Source organism: Artemia sp. Qi Xiang Cuo, chromosome 14, assembly GCF_049724085.1.
Source record: "Artemia sp. Qi Xiang Cuo chromosome 14, ASM4972408v1, whole genome shotgun sequence".
Taxonomy (NCBI): domain Eukaryota; kingdom Metazoa; phylum Arthropoda; class Branchiopoda; order Anostraca; family Artemiidae; genus Artemia; species Artemia sp. Qi Xiang Cuo.
In genome coordinates, this window is record NC_142807.1 from 28,180,886 (window position 1) to 28,203,567 (window position 22,682).

Consider the following 22,682-nt stretch of genomic DNA (forward strand, 5'->3'; position numbering starts at 1 on the left):
AAGGGTACTAGAACTAATGGGTCACTTCGATCACCCCTGGAAAAAAATATAATAGCAATAAAATAAATACGCATTTATGATCTTTCTTCTGGCAAAAAATATAAAATTCCACATTTTTGCAGATAGGAGCTTGAAACCTCTGATTACTCTAAATCTGATGGTGTGATTTTCATTAAGATTCAATAACTTTTAGGGGATGTTTCCCTCTTTTTTCAAAAATCTGGCAAACATTGTCAGGTTCGTAGCCTTTAATGGGTAATACTAAAATGAAACTTATATATTTGAAATTACCATAATAAGCCGATTCTTTTGATATATCTATTGGTATCAAAATTGCGATTTTTAACAGTTTCGGTTACTATTTAGCCGGGTCGCTTCATACTTATAGCTCGTTACCATTAACTGTTTGATTGGGCAAAACCTGTGTTATTTCATGTACTTTTTTTTGCATAGACCTACGTGTTTTTCAAAAACGTGAGTCGATTGGAAATATAAGATGGTAAATGTCTATAAAGAGATAGCTAAAAAATAGATGTACTTTTGTAGGCCTTTGAGTTATGTAAAAATAATAGTCATTTCAGTCACTAGCACGGTAGCACCAACGGTTATGTCTAATGAAAAAAATTGTTCGATAAAATGAATAAAATCATGACTTGTTCAAAATATATCTCTTTATAGGCGCATAAGGTAAACAAATCCCTTTCCAGGCAAACTTTCTTGATTGTTTTCAAGAAAGTATTTATGCTAAGGGGAATGTAACTCTCAGAGATTTCAGAAACTGACATTTGACTTAATTCCAAAAGTTTCGTTCACCTGTCTTTTTCTTTAAAGATATTTAATTGATGAGCCATTGTTTAGAAAAGGGAGAGGAACTGGGTGTTTGGGGACCAATTTTATTTCGCTTGCACTTAGTTTTATGAACTATGCTGTTTTTATAGTGGTTTGAAAAATTTGCTCTTACTTTCCGATATACGTGTGCCTGATAGTGGACCTATTTTATAGCCCTAAAGAGCAAAATTAGACTTTATCCGATAGAAGCGGAGCACATAATTTTGATGAAAGTTTGTTTAGCGAATTCATGGAACGCAAACATAAATATAAGTGACGATTTTTGCCCAAGTTCTACTGACACTTTACACCAAGCAATGGATTTAGCTTCGAGTTTTTTGTATGGCAGTAAGGATGCAGCGGAGATGAGGTAAGGTCCGGAAGCCAAGGCTACCTGCCTGAGATGTAGAGAGAGAGAGATCATGAGTTGGGCCATTTTCTCCTCCGGTGTAAGCAGCTTTCCCATTTAAGAGGTTCAGCTTTTGTTGATGATTAATCTAAAAAAAAAACAAAGTTTTTCCGAGGGAAGTAACGAGCGAAGTTGAAACTTAAAACGGACAAAAATTGTTACTTCACAGCCTATCTAATAATATAAATAAAACTAGTACAAATTAACCAACTAATTATGTTTCCCTATGTTTCTAGGATTATAGAAAACTAGCGCTTTACTGACAGCACAATAGTCAAGTATAAAAAACAGGAATATTGATTTGGGAGTCAAAAGTGAGTATGTAGCCTGACAACAATAAACTAATCTATAAAGCTTGTCATAGTCTTACACCCGTTGTGACATCAGTAACTTTCAGTATACAATTAAAATTATCTTAAAAACATAAGCAAAAAATCAAATATTTCTTAATAACCGAAAAGTAATTGAACAGCATACAGAAATATTTGTTTGATGTATCAGGCAGCATTTCGGTCTCTCTAGCTATAATACTAATAGTGAGTAATATACAATCTTAAATTGTAATAAATATGCTTTAGTATTACTTGTAATAAAGATCAAATAAGACATAAAATAAAATCTGGAAATCCGGTTATTTCTCTCTATACAACAGTGAATTTTAAGCTATGATACAAATTCTAGAGCTAGTATATAGTCTTAATACTATCAAGATGGCTTTGACTTGATAGAACATTTCCACAAAGTACACTTTCGGTTGTTTCCCCATTTTTTCTTCAAATGAAAAAAGGGACTTTTCCAATGAAATGAACAAAAAACGGTATTTTTGAAAACTTAGGCAGGAACAAACAACTAAGGGGGCAAGGACATCCCTTCCCCTCAATTACCGTCGTTAGAACTAGCACACAGGCTTCATCGCAGAGTTAAGTTTGAAGGTTCAATTCAAAACTGTTGATCATTCAAGCTTAATTTTTAGATTTTTAATTGAAAAGTTTTTAGTTTTAGTTAATTTGTTTTCGCAATAATCTTTTACTTTTAAGATGAATAAGCGATTTATGAAACTTACTAAGAGGGTCTGGAGGAGGAGGATATGTGAGGGGTTCTTATGGACCTCCAGTTAAGGGCTTTGGACGATAATTCTTGCAATGATACCGTTTTGTGGTTCCAAACTCTTCCACTTAAGAAGTGGGACCAAAAGTGCCGTTTTTAGTGCTATATGGTACTTATGGATGGTAAAATTGATAAAAAGCACGTGTATATAAGTAACAGAACCACACCCCTAATAATGTAATATAATATATTGACGTTTGTAGGGCTTTAATTGCGCAGCTATTTGTTAGATATTTGTCTTGTTTAATGTGTTTTCAGTTGCCACAGCCGAATTTACTTATCACAACATGTTCAGCATGTTAACTGCAAAATGTATTTCGAAGCAATCGAGGTCAACAGTGTTTTAGAAACACTGCTGACCTGTTATCTTGAGACCTATTATTAAGCTATAGATAACAGGGATTTGAAAGAGACTGGCGACTTCCATTATAAGTTTAGAGGCACGCTGACAATTAGAGGATTTGGCCAATTTCACGCCAATCTCATGAACCTAAAATTTTAGGTTCGAAATAAACTTGTTCAGCCTCAAGATACAACAACTGTCACGCGAAAATTTCAAGACATATTGAAACATCCAAAGGGTGCATCGAGAACAAGCGGAACACTCCCAACTTCAGGTATTTATTGTTTCTTATATTCTTGCTATAAACCTTATAATAAATTAGGACAATACAGATAACGACCGAGAAATATGAGAAATCCAGCAGTGAAGTTGAAAACTAAAGTATTGTGAATGGTGGGTGTTGACTTTATTATGCCAGTAATCGCGATGACCATGGTTTAGTCCTATTTATCATCTACAATTTCTCTGTTGTAGTGCCATTCTTGGCTTGACTATTTATTAACCTTTGTAATCAGAGCTCTTTTTCTTTTTTTTAAATGTGTTTATTCGAAGCATTGTTTCTTAAGTAGTAAGACTTCGGGCGTTCAATGTCTTGGAACAGCAAATGGCGACGTGTGTTTTCAACTGTGTTTGGTTTTACAAATTTTTCATCACAAAGTCGTATAATTATAATCAATTACTCTCAATTAATGTATGTACTGTTGTTTTTTCCAGGAAGTGATTTTTTTTTTTTTAATCTAAGGCTAATGATAATCCTGTACTATCTTGGTGAAACTAATATCGAGAGTGCCAACAGTAGCTTGTACGCGTCACTAAATTCAAAAGTTAATATTTAACTATAAACCGTATAGTTCTCTTATAAATTTATAATGTGAATTCAAACATCAAAAACTAGCCCTACCGGTTTTATACCAAGTCTTGTTGTGCCATTTTCATGGGCGTAGGCAGCATATTGTCTAGGGGGGGCAGTCGATAGTGTGATGGAGGGCCTTTTATCAACTGTTTTTCCAACCGTCTGCTTTTTCAGACATATCTAATGTAAATTTGAAGGTCTAGGGGGGGGGGGAGCAGCTGCCCCCCTCCCTACGCCCATGGCCATTTCTATCTCAGCGTACTAAAACTCTGTTCAGGATTTGATCACTGTTTATTCTGAATCTTTAAAATTCCAGAGAAGAAGGATATTCACTATCTGACGTCGTGTTTAATGATAGTCATTTCCAGTTTAAATCTTTAAAGACTCAGAATAGAATACATTTTTTTAGGAAAGGATTTCGAACAACTTGTAAACTATGATTCTGACGAAGAGCAAAGAAAAGAGGGATTTAGAATAGAAGATTTAGGACTACGTAGCAGAGACGGGAAAGGAGATGAGGGCATTAAAAGTGATCCAACTTTTTCCATGGAAACGCTTCATGCTACTCTACGACATACTGAGAGGGAATTCGATAATGTTTTGAGAAAAGCAGATAAGGTGACGTGAAAATTTTATGAACTAACTGTCCAGAAAATATTGAGTCAGCGATTACAGATTCTGTCAAATTTAATTTTTAATTTAAATTGTTTTTTTTTCTAAAATAATTCAATAATCTTAGGTCATAGATTGTTTATTTTTACACAATTTAATAATGATAAAACCAAGAAATGCTGAAAAATCAAACCAAGGAAAATGTTCAACCAACAAATTGAACAGGACAAAAAAACGGGTAAACCCACCGCAAGGCCTCCATTTGTCCCAAAAATCTGTTGGAGTTATCATTATAACTTTCTTTATTGTTTGTTCTTTTTGGATATATTGTGTATATTACTAGAGCAAAACAAAGTTATAATGATGGAAATTTTATTATTATTATTATTTATATATTACCCGTCAAAAAAGGTACAAAAGACGGAGTATCACTAAAAAAAAAAAAAAAAAAAAAAAAAAAACAACCATCGAACAAATTACAAAGACGAGAAACAAAAACTCAATTATACACTGCACTAAAGGTATTTTAATTTTTAAACTCTCAAGCCGCAATTGGTAAAAAATTAAACCAAATAATCATCAGTGAATTAAAAAAATATACACTAGTTAATCATATCAACTAATCTAAATATGACAAGAGACGGTAAAACAATTGAACGACACTTTCGTTCGCTGGTCTTGAATTTAGATCACTCTCAACAAATGGTTCATTTACTCCGATATGCATAAGTATCAGAAACAAGGAAATTATTCAATCACGGATTTCTTTACTTCATTAAATAAAACAAAATGCTTAAAATAATGGATAATTAATAAACAGTTAAATTATTAGTAATATACGCAATATATTATCAGAGAAAAATTAACACCAAGATTGAGAATAACTAGCGTCACATAAGTTGGACTTTTATTCATACGAAAAGAGACTAAATCATCATTCAATTAAAATTGCAACAATTACAATGTTAACGCAATTACAGCTGACTTAATTAAATAAGCAACCGACGATAAAATTAACTTCCACTATCTAGATTTTAGGCAGGAAAGGCTTTCCCCATTTTTAATTAAGTCTTTATTTATTTGTAACTTCTCTAGAACAAAAGGAAGACACAGACAAAGTATAAACAAAAGAAAAAAGAAGGGACTAGGCACTAGGGCGAACGAAGTTAAATGGACAGCGATTCACTGCCGTAGCAATCGGTACCAAGGTTGGGAAGAAACTTTCTCGTTGTACCGTTTGTTCAATTATACCGTTGTTCAATTATAGCTGCCGTCGGGTCCACAATTTTAAACTTTTTAACAGGGTGCGAATTTCTTGTCCACGGCGGGAGCAGCAACAAGAATTTCGTATACATAAAAAACGCAAATTTGAGGTTTCTTTTCTCTGGCTCAGGAAAAATTCTCCAAAAATGGTTTGGATACAGGAAATGGGGAAGGGATACTGCGTTATGAAGTCGAGCCAGAATTAAACGGTTAAAACGGATTTTTGATGAAACTACTATACTGTAAGTAAAAGCCAGGCGTATACGGACATGATCAATAAGAAGGGAGAGGGTAGTTTTGAGATCCTTTCCAATTTGTAAACCAAGGTAAATAATTTTCGGGACAGGGGCTACAGACAGTTCTCCCAGCCTCACAGACGAGACCTCTTCCTGGCGCCAGTTGAACAGAAGAATCTCCGACTTCTGCGGGTTAAATTCAAGCCCAGTGCGACTGTAATTTGATTGTATTGTGGAGAAGGCGGTCTCCGTACCTGCGACTGTGCGACTGGGGTTCAGAATGTCATTGGCGTAGGCTATCATTGTAACGTCTATGCCACGAGCTATGCATGTTGTTTCGATAGTAGACTATGGCTCAATAATACAGTTACTACAGGCACAAGATGTGACTGATCCTTGTCCAGCATCCTTTTTTACTGGGACTACAGGTTTCCCTCTGTAGGACAGCATCACGTCTGGTGTATATTCAGTGAGGGTTCGATCATGGCCAGGAAGTAGGAGTTCAGCCTGAAGGTGGTCGTACATGTCTTTAATGGGTAGTAAAATGTTCTTCTGTACACCCCTTTTTCCCATGTCCAGAATGAGTTGGTCATGGAGAAGAGAGTCGTAGGTACGTCGGACGTCATGTAGACCTATGACAATAGACTCCTTCGATTCATAGGTGTCAATCAAGACTGAAGCCAAAGAAGAAATGGCGTCGCCGCAATCAATACCCTTCTGGAACCCAAACTGAGAAGGGGGAGTCCAGCATTTTTCCTGGATTTCATCAATGACCAAAAGTTCGAAGACTTTGCAATACGTTGGTGCCACTGTGATCGGTCTGAACGAAGCACATTCTGAAGTACTTTTTCCTTTTTTCTGGACTGGCCTAAGTGACCCAGTACGGAATGCCGATGGTACGAATCCAGTGGTGACGATCATCTGAAAGAGAAGAGTTAGGTGTCCCATGAAAGTCGGGATACAATGGCTAAGGTGAAGGGCGGTTACACGGTCAATGCCAACCGACTTCTTCTTTTCAACCGTCGGATTGCGGATGCCACCTGTGATTAGGTAGCTAGCAAATCTGTATCTTGAATTAATGAGAGGAAGGATGAAAGCTTTCTTGAACAGAAATGTTAAGATCCTGTTTAGGGGCTGAAAACTCATTAAGGTAATAGTTTATCCATGTTAAAGATGGGATATCTGACTTAGGACCCGCTGACTCCTTCTTATAAAACATTTTCCATAATATATTAGGATTTTTTTTTTTTTTTTCAGAAGGCTCAGATTTCAACTGTGCGCGGTGACGAGCAAGTTCCTTCCCAAACCTACGCTTAGATGCAACTCTGATCTCTTTAGCTACTCCTGAGCGTGGTGTACCACATTCTTTCCATTTCCCGTGCCAGAATGTAGCTCGGTCGCATGCTAATTGTAACAAAGGGTTAGAAGACCATCCCTTTTCTTGAGTTCCTTGTTTAACACGAGACTTGGGCACTCCCTGAGATTCGACAAACAGAAGAGCATGGGTCAGTTTGGCGTAATAAATATTAAGACGTAGCCGCGCATCTCTTTCATCTCGATGAGAGAATTTTATAAGTAGGTCAAACGGTACGCGAATTTTGACAGAGCAAGATCACAAGAATCTTGAAACTTTTTTTTTTCAATTTTACGCCAAACCGGAACCTCATACAACCTCTGAGTGAATGCCGACGAATTATTCGCAGCAGAAAATGAAGTAGGCCAACTGATAATACACTGAACTGGGAAATGATTCGAAGTGAAAATATTTGGAAGGACAAGAACCTCACGTACTGGCAAAGAACTAGAGCTAACAATATGTCTAGATTGGACGTAGAACCAGATTATTGAATATACGAAAAGTCCTGGTTTTTCCGGTAAATAGTAAAGCGGTTCTCAAGTATCCCTATTAGAATGCCACACCGACTGTTTTGGGAACTAATATCAACTTCTAAATTACAGTTAAAGTCACCCATAATTATTCACTCCACGGACTCACGCCCGGCTTTCTTAAGGCAACGGGCTAGTTTGGCAGCACTTATAGCAAAAGCACTATCAGATTTGTCGTCACGGTAATCAGTTGGAAGGTACACATTTATAACTAGCAGGTTTTCTAGTCTAATTGCAAGAAAATTGTCACTGATAGCGTATACTTCGCGCGCGAGACGATTGCTAACCAATGTGGCAATACCGTCAGACGGACGTCCCCGCGAGATGAACGTTTTGCAGGCACGGAGAACACAGAGTAGGACGGACAGAGATTTAGTAGGTTTACGCCAGCTTCTGTGATGTAATGTTCTTGCAGGCATATCCCATTATATCTATTCACAAACTGATCAGCCACAAGAGACCGCTCGGAAAAATTTCCGTTTATATTCCAAGAGAGTAGTGAAATGCCAGAGATTTCGTTGTTCAGCATGTTAATTAGGTGCCTTTTGCTGGTTTTCCGGACACTTTACGCTATAGTATGCATATATAGTATATAGTATATAGTATAGTATAGCAGGAATGACCCGCTTTCTTGCACGAAACGCAAAACATAGCACGAGTACACTTTTCTGCCTCGTTCTTTTTGGAAACGTGGTCAGACGCACTACATCTGGAGCAGAGAGGGCTATTGGTGCGATCGGCAGCTAGGTGACCTTGGTTATGGCACGAGTAGCAGCGACGGGGTAAGAAACGGAATTCTTCAGTGGGCAGTTTTTCGTAATAGATCTTCACCGAGTCCTTAAGAAATTTATCCAAATCCGATCGACAGCTGAAAAATACCTTGAACGTACAGGAACTGGCAAGCTGTTCAAATTTCATAGCTCTGGTGATCAGTGCAGTTAGCTCATCCGTTGATACGTCAGAGGGAACTCGTTTGACTACAGCAATTTAGTTAGGGCTCTTTATGGCAGCAGAAATCGGCGGCTGGTTGGTATTGATTGACTGAACAATGGTTTCAGCTGTGTCTTTCGAACGAAATATTAGTTTCCAGTCCGATTTGACTTTTCGTAATTCAGATATGTCACTAGTATCCGCACATACCGAATCAACGAATCTCTTCTTAGCACTCGGGGTATCAAGTGACTAGGACAGATTTTTCAGGAAGATTGCAATGGAGGGCTTATCAGGCTGATTTGAAGCGCTTGGCCATTCGATGGGTTTGTTGGCATTAATAGCAAAATAGTTCTTGATAACTCGAGACAATTCATTATACCTTAGTAGCTACGGTTGCTGCAGTAGCTTCACTAGTAGCTTGGACTGAGCAGGGAGAATCAATAACAAAGGTCGGCAATTTGGCCTTCTCGGCGTGAGCTTGTTGAATCCGTAAGATTCTCTTTATCTTTTGTGTGAATTTTAAAGTGTGTTGTAAACTGCATTAGTTGATGGAGCGTTTCTTTGGCTTTCATGATTTCTACTGGTGTGAGAAATCCGACGCCTATATCTACTATTCCCTCCAGTTTTTCTCCTCTTTCCGTACTATGGCTCACGAAGTTCAACACAGCATTCAAGAATGCCTCCATTTCCGTCGAGATCCCGAAAACAACACGGTACTGTCGACGCACCTTAAGAGAAGGTTGGAATTTGACTATAAGATTTGCCTAATAAAATCTTCTGTTGACAATCTTCAATCGGCAACACTGAGCTAAAATAATTGCTCCCAGGGTAAATCACAGCGGTCAAATAAATAAACCATAGATAAGCCGATTATAAAAAATCTTCAAATAAATGTCCACTGGGAAATTACTCACAATGTAAAACAGGGTTTTATCCAAAAAAGAGTTCTTTACACCACACGCTCTAGATCAAGACTGATCTAGATTTTATTTGTTTTATTTTTATTATCTAATGATGATTAGTTTTTCTTAAATGATTATTATTTTTTATTATTCTCCTTTTTGAGAATAAAGAGATTTCTCTTTTTTAGTGTAGGAGACGTGACGGGCCACCATTTGGAAAAGATTTGAAATTCTAAGAAAGACCACTGTGAAAAGGGCTTCCTGTGGTGGGAAGATGCCTTTCATTATCCGGTCCAGCTGCTATTTAATCTTTTTTAGATTAAATCCTGTCACTGAGAGGAGTGGCGGTGGGTTTTATTTATTAAAAGAAATATTATTTTAAAAAATCTGTTCAAGAAAGTAGCAGACCCTCCTTCATACAAAAAATGATAATAACCAATAGGCCATAATAAAAATCGTAACATAAAAACCCAAACCTTAAAATTAATCAAAATAGAAAAAAATATAAAGAGCCATTCCCTTAAATGAAAGCAAAAAAAAAAAACAACAAGAACTGAACCAAACTAAATATTTGACGTTCTCGTTCATTTCTTCACCATAATAAACAGGTTATTACTCATTAACATAAACATAAGCGGAAACATTTGGATTCAGGTTTTGCAGCAGTATTAAAAAATTAAAATAGTAACGCCTAGGTTTGGATCAATTTAGATTTCAGTATCTATGAGTTCTGTCTAAGTTTTCAGAGCCAATTTTGGCCAAAAAAGGAAAATTATAGATGGCGATAAAGTGAGATTTTCTTAATTAAGGTAGCCTACATATACCTTGTCCGACTCATCCCTGCAGATAGACTTAATATTGTGGTCCCGTGTTTGCAGCCTCTGACCTAGGCTGGTGAGTTTTTCACAGCTGTCTAGTGCCTAGCCTACTTTGGCATCCCACATCTTAGGTTATATTAGCCTCTTCTTTTTTAAGACCTCTCGTGCTGGACTAGTCCATTTGTTTGCACACTAAGGCCAGCCACAGCAATATCCAAATTTAAGCAAAATCAGTCACTTTTCCCAAATGTTCAATTTGGAACGTAACCTGTAGTGAGCAAATTATCTTGTAAGTAACTGATAGATCATCCTGGGTTGTTCAAACAAATCAAACAATATAAGTTTTTTTTGTTAATATTCCTAAAACACAGACATCTTAAAAGAAAATATAAGCTCAGCTGCATCTGTGTGCTAATTAACTGTAAAAAACAAACAAACAAGAATTTAGCTGCATTGAACAAGAAAAGTGCAACATGTGCAGTATTTTGTTCATACGTTACATTTTTACGTCAAAAATTGTATTGTTTTTGTCAGTCCTGGATTGTCCAAATTTTTTACTCAATGGCAGCCCTTCTCTGAATAGTCCAGTTTTCGTGTTGGACCATTCAGAACTGAATTCTTGACTAGAGAACTGAATAGAATTTGTTGTGTCCTAATGAAATTTGAATTTATTATTTATTTTTGTATGAAAGAAGCACTTAGGTGTTTCTTCACAAGGTAACCTTGGCAAAAAAACTAGTTGTTTTTAGTATCATAACATACATGCCCTAAGTTCTTTTTCTTGTCGGATTATATTTATCAAACAGTTTGTGGTAACAAACTGTAAGTAAGGAGCGACCCGGCTCAATGGTAACCGAAACTCTAAAAAACGGAATTTTGATACCAATAGATACATCAAGAGAATCAAATTTTCATGCACATTTCAAATATATAAGTTTCATCAAGTTTAATCTTACCTATCAAAAGTTACGCGCCTGAGAAAATTTGCCTTATTTTCTAAAAAAGGGGGAAAGACCACCTAAAGGTTATAGAACCTTAATGAAAATCACACCATCATATTCAGCGTATCAGAGAACCCTACTGTAGAGGTTTCAAGCTCCTATCTACAAAAATGTGGAATTTTCCATTTTTTGCCAGAAGAAAGATCACGGATGCGTGTTTATTTGTTTTTTTTGTTTTTTGTTTTCTTTCTTTTCCCCAGGGGTCATCGTATCGACCCAGTGGTCCTAGAATATCGTGGGAGGGCTCATTGGAACGGAAATTAAAAGTTCTAGTGCCCTTTTCAAGTGACCAAAAAAGTGGAGGGCAACTAGGCCCCCTCCCATGCTAATTTTTTTCCCAAAGTCACCCGATCAAATTTTGAGATAGCCATTTTGTTCAGCATGGTCGAAAATATTATAACTATGTCTTTTAGGATTACTTAATCCCTCAAAGCCCCCAGGGGGAGGGCTGAAAGTTATGAACTTTACCCAATGTTAACATATAGTATTGGTTATTGGGACCCGGCTCAATGGTAACCGAAACTCTAGAAAATGGAATTTTGATCCCAGTAGATGCATCAAAAGAATCGTATTTCAGTGTTGAATTGAAACATATAATTTTCATCAAGTTGAGTCATACCCATCAAAAGTTACGCGCCTGAGAAAATTTGGCTGATGGTGGGAAAGACCCCCTAAAAGTTATAAAGCCTTAATGAGAATCACACCATCATATTCAGCGTATAAGAGAACCCTACTGTAGAGGTTTCAAGCACCTATCTACAAAAATGTGGAATTTTGCATTTTTTGCCAGAAGAAAGATCACGGGTGCGTGTTTATTTGTTTTTTTTTTTCCCAGGGGTGATCGTATCGACCGAGTGGTCCTAGAATATCGTGGGAGGGCTCATTGGAATGGAAATTAAAAGTTATAGTGCCCTTTTTAAGTAACCAAAAAATGGAGGGTAACTAGGCCCCCTCCCACGCTCATTGTTTTCCCAAAGTCACCTGATCAAAATTTTGAGATAGCCATTTTGTTCAGCAGGTTCGAAAATATTATAAGTATGTCTTTTGAATGACTTAATCCCCCGAAGTTCCCGGGAGGAGGGCTGAAAGTTATGAACTTTACCCAATGTTAACATTTAGTATTGGTTATTGGGAAGTATACAGTACAGACGTTTTCAGGGGAGATTTTTCCTGGTAGGGGGGGGGGGTCGGGGGTTATTTGGGAGGATCTTTCCATGAAGGAAGTTTTCATGGGGAAAGGGACATTGCTATGAAGGGGACGCTGGACTTCCCAGCATTATTTAAAAAAAGATCAGAAATTAAATATAAAACAACAAGTTTTTCAACTGCAACAGCAGCAGCATCAAAACTTTAAACGAACAGAAAATATTACATATATGATTGGGTTCACCCCCTAGTCAATACCTCACTCTTTAAGCCAGAGATTTTTTAGTACTTTCATAAGAGCTATTTATTCTAATTAACGGCCTTTGTAATTAAGCGGTCATTTTTAAAGAATTGGAACAAAATTCGAACTTTCGCTTAAAGAGCAAGGTATTGACTAGGGGGCGAACCCCCTAATTTACGTAATAGAAATTTATGAATATAGAAGTTTGTACGTAAATTAATTCGTATGTTACGTATATTTATTACTAATAAAAACGTTCGTAAATAAAATGAAACAAGTTTCGAGAAAGCCATTTAACTAAATAAAAGTAAATTAATATGAAAATTTTGTTTTAATTATTCATGTACTGTGAGCCAAGATCAAAACCTCCATTTATTCAAAAACGGTCAAAAATTAAATAAAAAAAAACAAGTTTTTTTAACTGAAAGTAAGGAGCGATATTAAAACTTAAAACCAGCAGAAATTATTCCGTATATGAAAGGGGCTGTCCCCTCCTCAACGCCTTGCTCTTTACGCTAAAGTTTGACTTTCTCACAACTCTATCTTTTTAAACAGTAAAAAACTTTAGCGTAAAGAGCAAGGCGTTGAGGAGGGGACAGCCCCTTTCATATACGGAATAATTTCTGTTCGTTTTAAGTTTTAATATCGCTCCTTACTTTCAGTTAAAAAAACTTGTTTTTTTTTATTTAATCAGAGTAAAAACAAAGGAAAAGAAATACAATCGCGCGTCCATAGCTAAAAGTTTTCAATCGAGTTACTATATTGCGCTACTTAACTTAAAAAACATATTCAAATAAATATTGTGTCGGATAGTCAAAATTTTATTAATGCAACCCCACCCCACCGATGTTGGGAACGTTCGAAATATGTCTCTAATTAATTTAAAGCGAGGCCTATTTGCTTTTCTTTCTGGGAATAAAGTTGATTCTTTCCCTAACTGTGCACCGTCAACCGTACCAATTAAAACTTTTTAGTAAGTTTTACAGTAGCCTATGTGGTAAGTAACAATGGGTTTATCTAAAAAAAAAAAAAAATATATATACATCATCGATTCCCTGAAGCATTGCTTGTGCGGGAGAAAATCCACCTAATAAATCAAAAAACCAAGAAACCAAAAAAAAAAAAAAAAAAAAAAAAAACAGAAAAAAAAAAAAACATAATTAGAGCTCAACTTACCGGACCCGAGAACCAACGAACCTCCAAACAAAACCCAAAAAAATTATAATAATTATAATCATATTCAGCTGCAACTAAACCCTCCTCAAAAAAAAAACTTAAGTGGCGTGGAATAATCCATTCAAAATATACACATCAAAACAATGGTTCTTTAGCGACTTACGAAAATCCTGCAAACCCCCAACATTCCTCAAATCCTCAGGCAAACTCTCCAAAACTAACGGAACAACATGGCGAATTGAAAACCTAGACCTAGACGTGACCATAGCTGGTCTTCGCACCAACTGAGAAGATCGTGTCAAATGATCGTGAGTAGTAGACGCAAGACTAAACATTCCTGAAAAACATGATGGTAACTGCGAAGCTAAATATTTAAACATAAACAGAGCATTATAAAATACACATATTCCTGCTAACGGTAGAATTTTATACTCGCGGTAAAGATGCCTCACCGATACAGATAGGTCAATTTGATTATCATAAAGAACTCTAATTGCCATATTCTGTGTTACGCAGAGCGGATGGAGGTGCGTTACGAATGTTTTTGACCAAACCATACAACAGTAAATGAGATATGGGTGAACCATAGAAAAATACAACATTCTCAGAATTTCACACGGAAAAAGTTACCTAAGTTTACGCATAATACCAATATTACGAGACAATTTGCTGTTAACAGATGCAATATGGTCTTTAAAACTAAGGCTTTCATCAATTATAACACCAAGGTATCTAGTACTAGTAGATCTTACAATAGTATGGTGCCCTACTTCTATATTATTAATCCATGGATAATGTCCAGTAATTCTACCATAAATCAAAAAATTCGACTTATTATGATTCAGTTTCAATTTATTTACTCGTATCCACTTTTCAATCGAAGAAATACCTTGTTTCAATATAGTCATCAACTCATTTTCAGTTCTAGCAGCTACGGCGAAATGGGCATCATCAGCAAAACATGGTAGAATTCCTTTAGTACCGTAAGTATCAAGGTCTAAAGAACAAGACACATTACTTGAAGCTCTACAAAGTTCATTAATATAAACCAAAAACAACAAAGGGCCCAAAACGGAACCCTGGGGTACTCCAATCGAAATATATTCAATTTTAGATGTAACTCCATCCATCACGACACACTGAGTCCTTCCACTAAGAAAACTAACTATCACATTTAAAAAATCACCACGTATACCACTACTATAGAGCTTTTGAACTAGTATATCATGATCAACAGAGTCAAATGCTTTAGTAATATCCAAAAATATCGAAGCTATCTTCAGACCCTTGTCTAAAGCATCATTAATAAAAGTTGTTAAAAACAAAACTGCATGCTCTGTAGAATGATGACTCCTAAACCTAAACTGACTAGAACTAAAAAATTGTCTTTTTTCGAAAAAACTTACCATCCTACTATGAATCAACTTTTCAAACACTCTAGAAATAAATGGCAGTAAAGAAATCGGTCTATAATCACTAAAACAATTTTTATCCCCTCCTTTAAATATCGGGATAACATTCGTGCACTTTAGACAATCAGGAAATATTCCAGCTTTTAAACAATTATTTATCAGTCCTAAAAAATGACTAGATATAACAGGTAATATCGACTTCAAAACCTTCAACGAAATAAAATCGCCTCCTAATGCACCATTTTTCATATTATTTATAACATCAAATAATTCATCAATAGTTACAGATTTAAGGTACGCAGACACATCACAATCTTCAGGTAGGAACTGACGAAAATCTCCATCTTGATCAAATACTGGCACCGATGATGACACACGCTGTCCAATAGTAGCGAAGTGATTACACATCTCATCTGCAACATTATTATTCATTCCTATATAATCTGGACGGATCAAGACAATACCAGGGCAAGTCACCGACTTAATCAATTTCCAAGTCTTACTCGGGTTACCCTCAACTTTTTTAAATTTAACCTTATAATATTCTACCTTAGCCAGTCGGAGTGCAGCATTTAAACTACTATTATAAAATCTATATATTACTTTATCATGATGATCATTGTTCCTTGTTGACAACTTATATAAAAAACGTCTTCTATTAACTGACTGTAACAAACTCTATGTAATCCAAGGTTTATTTGAAGACATCCTTCTCTTCTGTATTCCTGACACTTCACAACAATCCAAAAACGTATCCTTAATCTTACCATACCAAAGCTCAAACTTCAAATTTAAATCTAATTCTTCTTGTAAAAATTTAAAGTCTAACTGTTCTATCCTAAGCTTAAATCTTGAAATAGTATTTGAATCAACTATTAATTTCTTAGGCTTAGGGCGAGCATCACAATTAATATTAATATTCTTAAATATACCCGGAACTAATATAGCCAAACCAAAGTGATCCGAAACATCATTTAACACAACACTCGACGAATCATGGGGAACATTCAAAAATACATTATCAATTAGAGATGAAGATGAATCCGGGCTTTTAAATTAGATGCTAACAATGTCAAATCAATGTTAAAATCTCCACACACAAAACACGGCATGTTCTTACGAGTTAGAAGGTCCATTTGTTGCTCTAATAATTCTAAAAAACAATCTACACTAGCTGAAGGGGGGCGGTAACAAACAGCAATAAAAAATGGGTCACCATTCTTATCAACCTCCGTAACAAAACACTCAAAAACCATCTCTTTATTAACAGACAAATCATCCCTAACCATCACATTCAAATCAGTTCTAATATACAGGGCAAGTCCTCCATGCTGATGGTGAGTACGGTTCTTAACATACATATTATAATTTAAAATATCCAATAGTCCAGAATTATTATTCATTAACCATGTTTCAGTAAGTGCAAGAATATGAAAATCAGATAGCATACACAGCTCCGACAAATAATCCAATGTACTATTTAACCCCTGACAATTCAAAAGAAAAATGCCAAGTTTATCCGGTGCCAGTCTAGTATGTAAATCAACTGGGCACTTATAATTAACCTTCGGAAAAACATCATCTACCCCCATATCAAAATACCTGTGAAGTACCCCTAATCCTAAATCCGAAACACTCAATGGATTATTCTCAAGCCAATCCAAACGATCATTACGAAAAATTACCATTTTTTATAAATATATATATATATATATATATATATATATATATATATATAAAAGAAAAGGAGGGTAGTTGCAACCAAACCTAACCAACTAAATAACTTACTATAACTCGGAGGGTCGGTGGTCCCGTTTCCAACGTAATCGAAGCTCCAGAAAAAACACAATATAACCTAAAAATAATAAGAAACATATTAACAAAATAGTATAAATAAACAAACGAATACAAAAAAGGTGAAAAAACTTTCACTAACACTAGCCTGTCACAATACAGGCTTACTGTTTCCATTACTTAATTCCAGAAAATTATAATTGAAGAAAACAAAATGCTCTACCTGTGTCTACAAATTACCCATTCTCAATTCTACCAAAAACTAAATAAATGAGGAAAAAAAAACAACTTTTCATTTTTTTCCATAAACACATATACAAAACAAAACAAAAAAAAACAAAATAAAAATATCTTAACAAACTCTTAATTCACCATTCATGATATAACCAGCTACTGGTCACATAACTCAGGGATAGGCTCATCGTAACCAAATTTTGCCGCCACACCACCACGATCGATCTGTATATATGGTGGAACTGTATTGGAAACCCATGATGAAACTCCTATAGCATTTAATCTAGATCTCTTTACATACAACTTCCTTCGAGCTTCGCGAACTGATATTGGTGCATCATCGCTAACAGATACATTTTTATGGTGTCCAATAACTTTACCTTTTAATTTCTTTCCGTTCTTAAACACACTGACCTTCGCATCTCGAGAACCAACATCAACTTTAAAATACGGTTGCTCCTTACGGACATTACCAAGAACTTGAAACCTCGGGACCATGGACAGTCCTAGACCCTCCAAACACAACTGGTCAAAGAACGTTTCGGCTTGGGTGGTATTTTCGCAGGGAGCATTCCAAACGATAATATTCGTCTCTGTATGTCGATACTCTGATGCCATAAGCCGACGAGACAGATCTGCACTCCCAGTTTCATAATTTTTCGTTGCACTAGCGATAATTGACATTTGATTTCTTAAGTTTAGAACATCAGATTCAAGCTGTGTAACACGCGAACTCGTAGTATTAACTTCTGATTTTAGCTCAGACTGTGTATTTTCCACTGATACCATACGATTTTCTAACATTTTTATACTATCGTTTATAGAGTCTAGTTTTTTACCATTTTCAGTAAGTATTGTTAGCATCCTAGCAAAATCATCCGCCAGGGTCTTCAGTGAAGCGACATCGTTATTTCCTTCAGATGAAACGGTCGAATTCAACAAACTGGGATCCTACTTGGACAGTTTTAGCAATCTTCCTTTTTCGCCCCATGGCAAGTGCAAATAAAATAAAATATGTAATCTCTCTTACCTATTTTGGCACCTATAATTTATCCACGTCGATGCGGACGTGCAGTTCGCTAAGCCACCGTTAATTTGGGCACGGCTAACACCCCTATCTCCTGCACCGACGATTTCCAACAGCGTTTGAATATTGACGCTACTTTAGGAATCACAACCAACTTTCAGGAATACTCTGTAGCGTTTGCAAAATTCAACTAATCAAATATTTGCATTTCATTCCATTCCTCAGGGCAAGCGGTAAAGACACCTGAACTACTACTCAATCAGAGCTTGATTCATTGATTTTGGCCTATTTTCTTTTTTTTGTCATAATTAAATGACCTAATCCAAGGTGTATAATCCCAAGCCAATTCAATGTTTCGCAGTATCTTCACTGTCTAACAAATACACTTTTTACAAACCAATTAAATTCACAGTTAAATCCAATTTGCGTCCTCACAGTTCAAAGGCTCATTCAGTACTGTAGAATTTATTGTAGTACGATAAGAATTTATTTACCATTTCCTATGAGCTTAGTCACACTCTGAAGCTCTCGCAAAGTTTTCTTCTTTTGGGTCTTTTTCATTCTTTTATCTATTATCCTCTCCAATTCTTCACACCTTTTTCGGGGAGGCTGACAAATGGTACCTGCGATACTTCACGTTGCCCAGGCGAAATAAATCTAGTCACTTTTTTGTCAAACGTCCTCGTTAATTTCGAATTATTGTGGTGTATCCAAGAAAGTGTACTTTGTACGCTCACTGTAAAGTAAAACAATTCACATTCCTTGTCACCTTGTTGTTTGCTAATTGACAATCTACCTTGTTGATTGATTGAGGACATTCTATTTCCTATTACCCTGTCAATGTCATTAGGAAACAGATTCTGTCCCTTAACAGTCAAGTTTCTTTTTACCCAATAAATGAAAATCTTTTCGTCCTTTAAAAATTTATTATTTGAAATCTATTGAATAAGTATTCAAAGAAGTTATTTTTTCTTTTACATTTTTTAGAAATTCTTAACGAATCTAGCTTTTATTTATATGCAAAAGCTAGAATTGGGTCGTCGCTTAGGTCGCTCACATACCTCTTAGATAGAATATGGATAGAATTTACCTCTTAGTTAGTGGTAACTTAGCTTAGACTTGGGAAATACATGAAAGAAAATTATTCATCTACACTATCCATGAATGTCAAAATCAGTTGATGAATAGATTTTTTTTCCCCTGTAAATATGATTTTTTAACAACGAGATTCCTAGCTTAAAACACAAGGTATGTATATCCAAAGAATCAGCCTAGGGTATCACATTTTTTTCTATACGACAGAAACAGCCATGTAGATTATTGTTTACTCTTGTTTTTAAATAACAGTAACAGCCATGCAGAGATAATCCTGTGTGAAAATTGCGGCAGTTGGAGCTCCTCATTGATTCAATTCGCGAATATTGCATATCGCACTATTCTTTTTTTTCTGCGCAAACCTACAGAGGTATAGGTAGTGCCGTTTGAAATGGTGCAAAAAAGAAAAAAACAAGTCCCAAGGCTCCGTAGAGCTCATTACTCAATCCCAGAGGTAACAATAACTTTAAGAGTAGATTGTCTATTCATTAAAGGGGCGTATGACTACTGACTGTTAAAAAAATGAATTTTGTCCAGTCAGAACCGAAAAATCTTTCGCACTGTGCAATGGTGATGGTAATAAACACTGTGAAGCCAATGTTTCTGGACAACTATATTAAGGTAATTTTTTTTTAGAAGATAATTAATATGATTTTTATTTAAAAGATAATAGATAGAAATGCCCTTTTGGAGCAACAAAAAAAAACATATTTGTTTTTCTAGGTATTAAAAATGCGTTACTTCAATATCGGAAAAAGAACAGCTGTGATGAATAAGTAGTATGAATCGTAGTTTTACAGTAACTTCGAAATAGTTAACGCGAAGAGTGGTGACAATTCAAACAGAAGATTTGTTACTGGCTTTGATTGTGTTGTGTCATCTGGTGGTGACAATGTTAAAATTTTCCTTGTTTTTGTTATTTACTCAAACCGTGATAATATTTGCAAAATAGAATCTTGCTACCTTGTTGTATTAATCCTTATTTTTAGGAAATATCCTTGTGATTCTGTATGGTTAGGAGTCATTTAATTGCCTCACCCGTGCTTAACACTTGAAGGAAGAGAAAAAGTTGATTTAGTCAAATTTGTCTCTGAAAGGGCAGAATTTAATTTTTTACTTTAGTTTTTGTTCAAGTTATAGGAAGCGTCACTCAGTGAAGACTACTTTTCTAAGGAAAATGCAAAATTTCGTATATTCTTAGGTAGGGGCATGAAACCTCCACTGAAGAGGTTTCAAACATGGTGAATTTGATGATATAGTTTTAATCAAGATAATACCCCTTTTTGCGATAACTCCACTTTTTTCGAAAATTAAGCCATCAATTTATGCTATTAAATTTTGATGGCTTAACTTAAAATAAATTTCACATATTTGGAATCAATATGAAAACTACATTTCTTATTAGCGTATTAATATTGAAGTTCTTTCCATTTTTAGCTATAGTTACGGTTGACACCGGTCGCTCTTTACTTACAGTTTGTTACCTTAATCTCTTTGATCCATAGAGATCTCTAATATTTGTTATTTTTATAACCCCTATGCATAGATACATAATAATTATGTATTTTCCGGTTTTTCTGAAATACATTATTCGTTTCTAGAAATAAGATTTCTCATTCCTGTTTTAATTCAACTACTTCGTGAATACCAGCAAATTACCATTTCCAGGATAGGTAACCCAATTGGAGTTATGTAAGCGTTAGAAATTTCTCTTAGAATTAGAGATCCGCTCTTGTTCCTTCCAAATAGATTTTCCTTCCTATCGTAATTGAATTGCCAGGTCATTAAGGTCTTATTTCTATACAGTCATGAGCAACAGGATTTTACATGAAGTCTCTCTCAGTTTGTTTTATTGAGAGTGTACTTTGGTTGTAATTAATCAAAAAAATTTTTGCGCAAAATAAGTTTTTCAAAAAAAACTTAAGTTTTGTTTTTGAGTTTTTGAAAAAAATTCTTTAAAATGTTTTCACTTTTATAACTTCAAAAACTAATTATGATTTTGAGGAATAAATATTAGCATATGTATATTAAACTGATAATGCAGATTTTTTTCATTAAAATCATTTGAATTTTTTTCAGTAAAGTACAAGTCATATTCTGGCTTTTAGAAAGCATAGGGTTTAGAACCCTACTCAGATTAATTTCTGCTCGTTTTGAGTTTGAATTATTTTAATTTCTGTTTGTTCTGTGTTTCATTTATTTATTGATACTAATTTGTGGCATTTTTGTGCTTGGCAGATTCTTTGATTTTATTTTTTTTCCATTTTTGGTTTAATGGAATTCTTTACTTTTTTTTGAAAAACTTATTTTGTGCAAAAAGTTTTTTTTATTAATTAAGGGTGAAGGATGTTCTTAGCTAGCATTAAATTTAGAAAAGCTCATCAAAATCTGTAAAGAAACTTCTGCCAGGAAAGGTTTTCTCAGGGACTATACAAAATAAAACCAATCTGATTTCTAATAATTTAAAGATTTTTTTTTAGGAGAGGAGCGTTCGCCATGTCTTGTAACATCATTGCAGAAAAAATCTTGATTTTTCTTGAAGTTTTGCCTGCTTCTTGTTTAAATTAACGGAAAGATTGTTTTCACTATAACCATCACCCCTTCCCCCGTTTTTTTCGTAACTCCTCTTTCACGACCTAAAAGGCAAAAATATTTTTCCCCGTTCTTTGGGCTTGAGAGTAGGAAAGCAAACACATTTGTTTCTTGGAAATTTCTTCTACGACGATGAAAAAAAGAATAAAACAGTGAAAAAAAATCCACTATGATAACCGCCCATTGAATATTATCAATGGCTCAAGATTTCTAATTATCTTGAGAAATACTAACATGAAGAATCAAAAAGTAAGAAAGTAATGTATTTATTTTTTACTCACATTTGCGATACAAAACTGGATCAGGAATATCAAATTATCTGCACTTCAATTCACTGTCATAGACACTTTGATAAAGTTATACACTGGGAGATATATTCTAACACGAGTCTACTTAAAATTTAAGTTCAAATTTTGATTTAATCATAGTAAAGGACTCGCATAACATAGTCAAAAATTGATAATGGGTTGATAATAGATTCACTTTAAACTTAAATATGTCTGGTCAAGAACTATCAGAAAACTCCTCTAGACTGCTCTAGACTGGCGCGAAATTGCCAAGTCCTAACTAACTATACTATCCAATTTCGCCAGAGGAATTTGGTTTAAAAAAAAAACTACTTTTTCTACTCTACCTGTTGTAAACTGTGCTCTCCCTCCATTCCTCTCTCTCTCTCTCTCTCTCTCTCTCTCTCTCTCTCTCTCTCTTCCACTCCATATGTTTATTTTATGAATGGTAATTTTTACTCTTAAGTTGTCTATACATAAACCGTA

The 22,682-nt window shown here is 35.2% G+C and overlaps 1 protein-coding gene across 2 annotated transcripts in view; it reads left to right on the plus strand.

The window, feature by feature from the left end:
* LOC148944336 (uncharacterized) overlaps positions 1-22,682 on the plus strand; it is a 46,661-nt gene that overhangs the window by 19,335 nt on the left and 4,644 nt on the right. Inside the window, exons 2-4 of one of the 2 annotated variants that reach the window (XM_089100448.1) lie at positions 2,847-2,961; positions 3,950-4,158; positions 20,041-20,176. In XM_089100448.1, the coding sequence (XP_088956574.1) occupies positions 2,847-2,961; positions 3,950-4,158; positions 20,041-20,097 (381 nt within the window). In that variant the 3' untranslated portion in view covers positions 20,098-20,176. Of the gene's footprint in view, positions 1-2,846; positions 2,962-3,949; positions 4,159-20,040; positions 20,177-22,682 lie in introns of those variants that run through there. The other variant, XM_089100447.1, reaches the window with a different exon arrangement.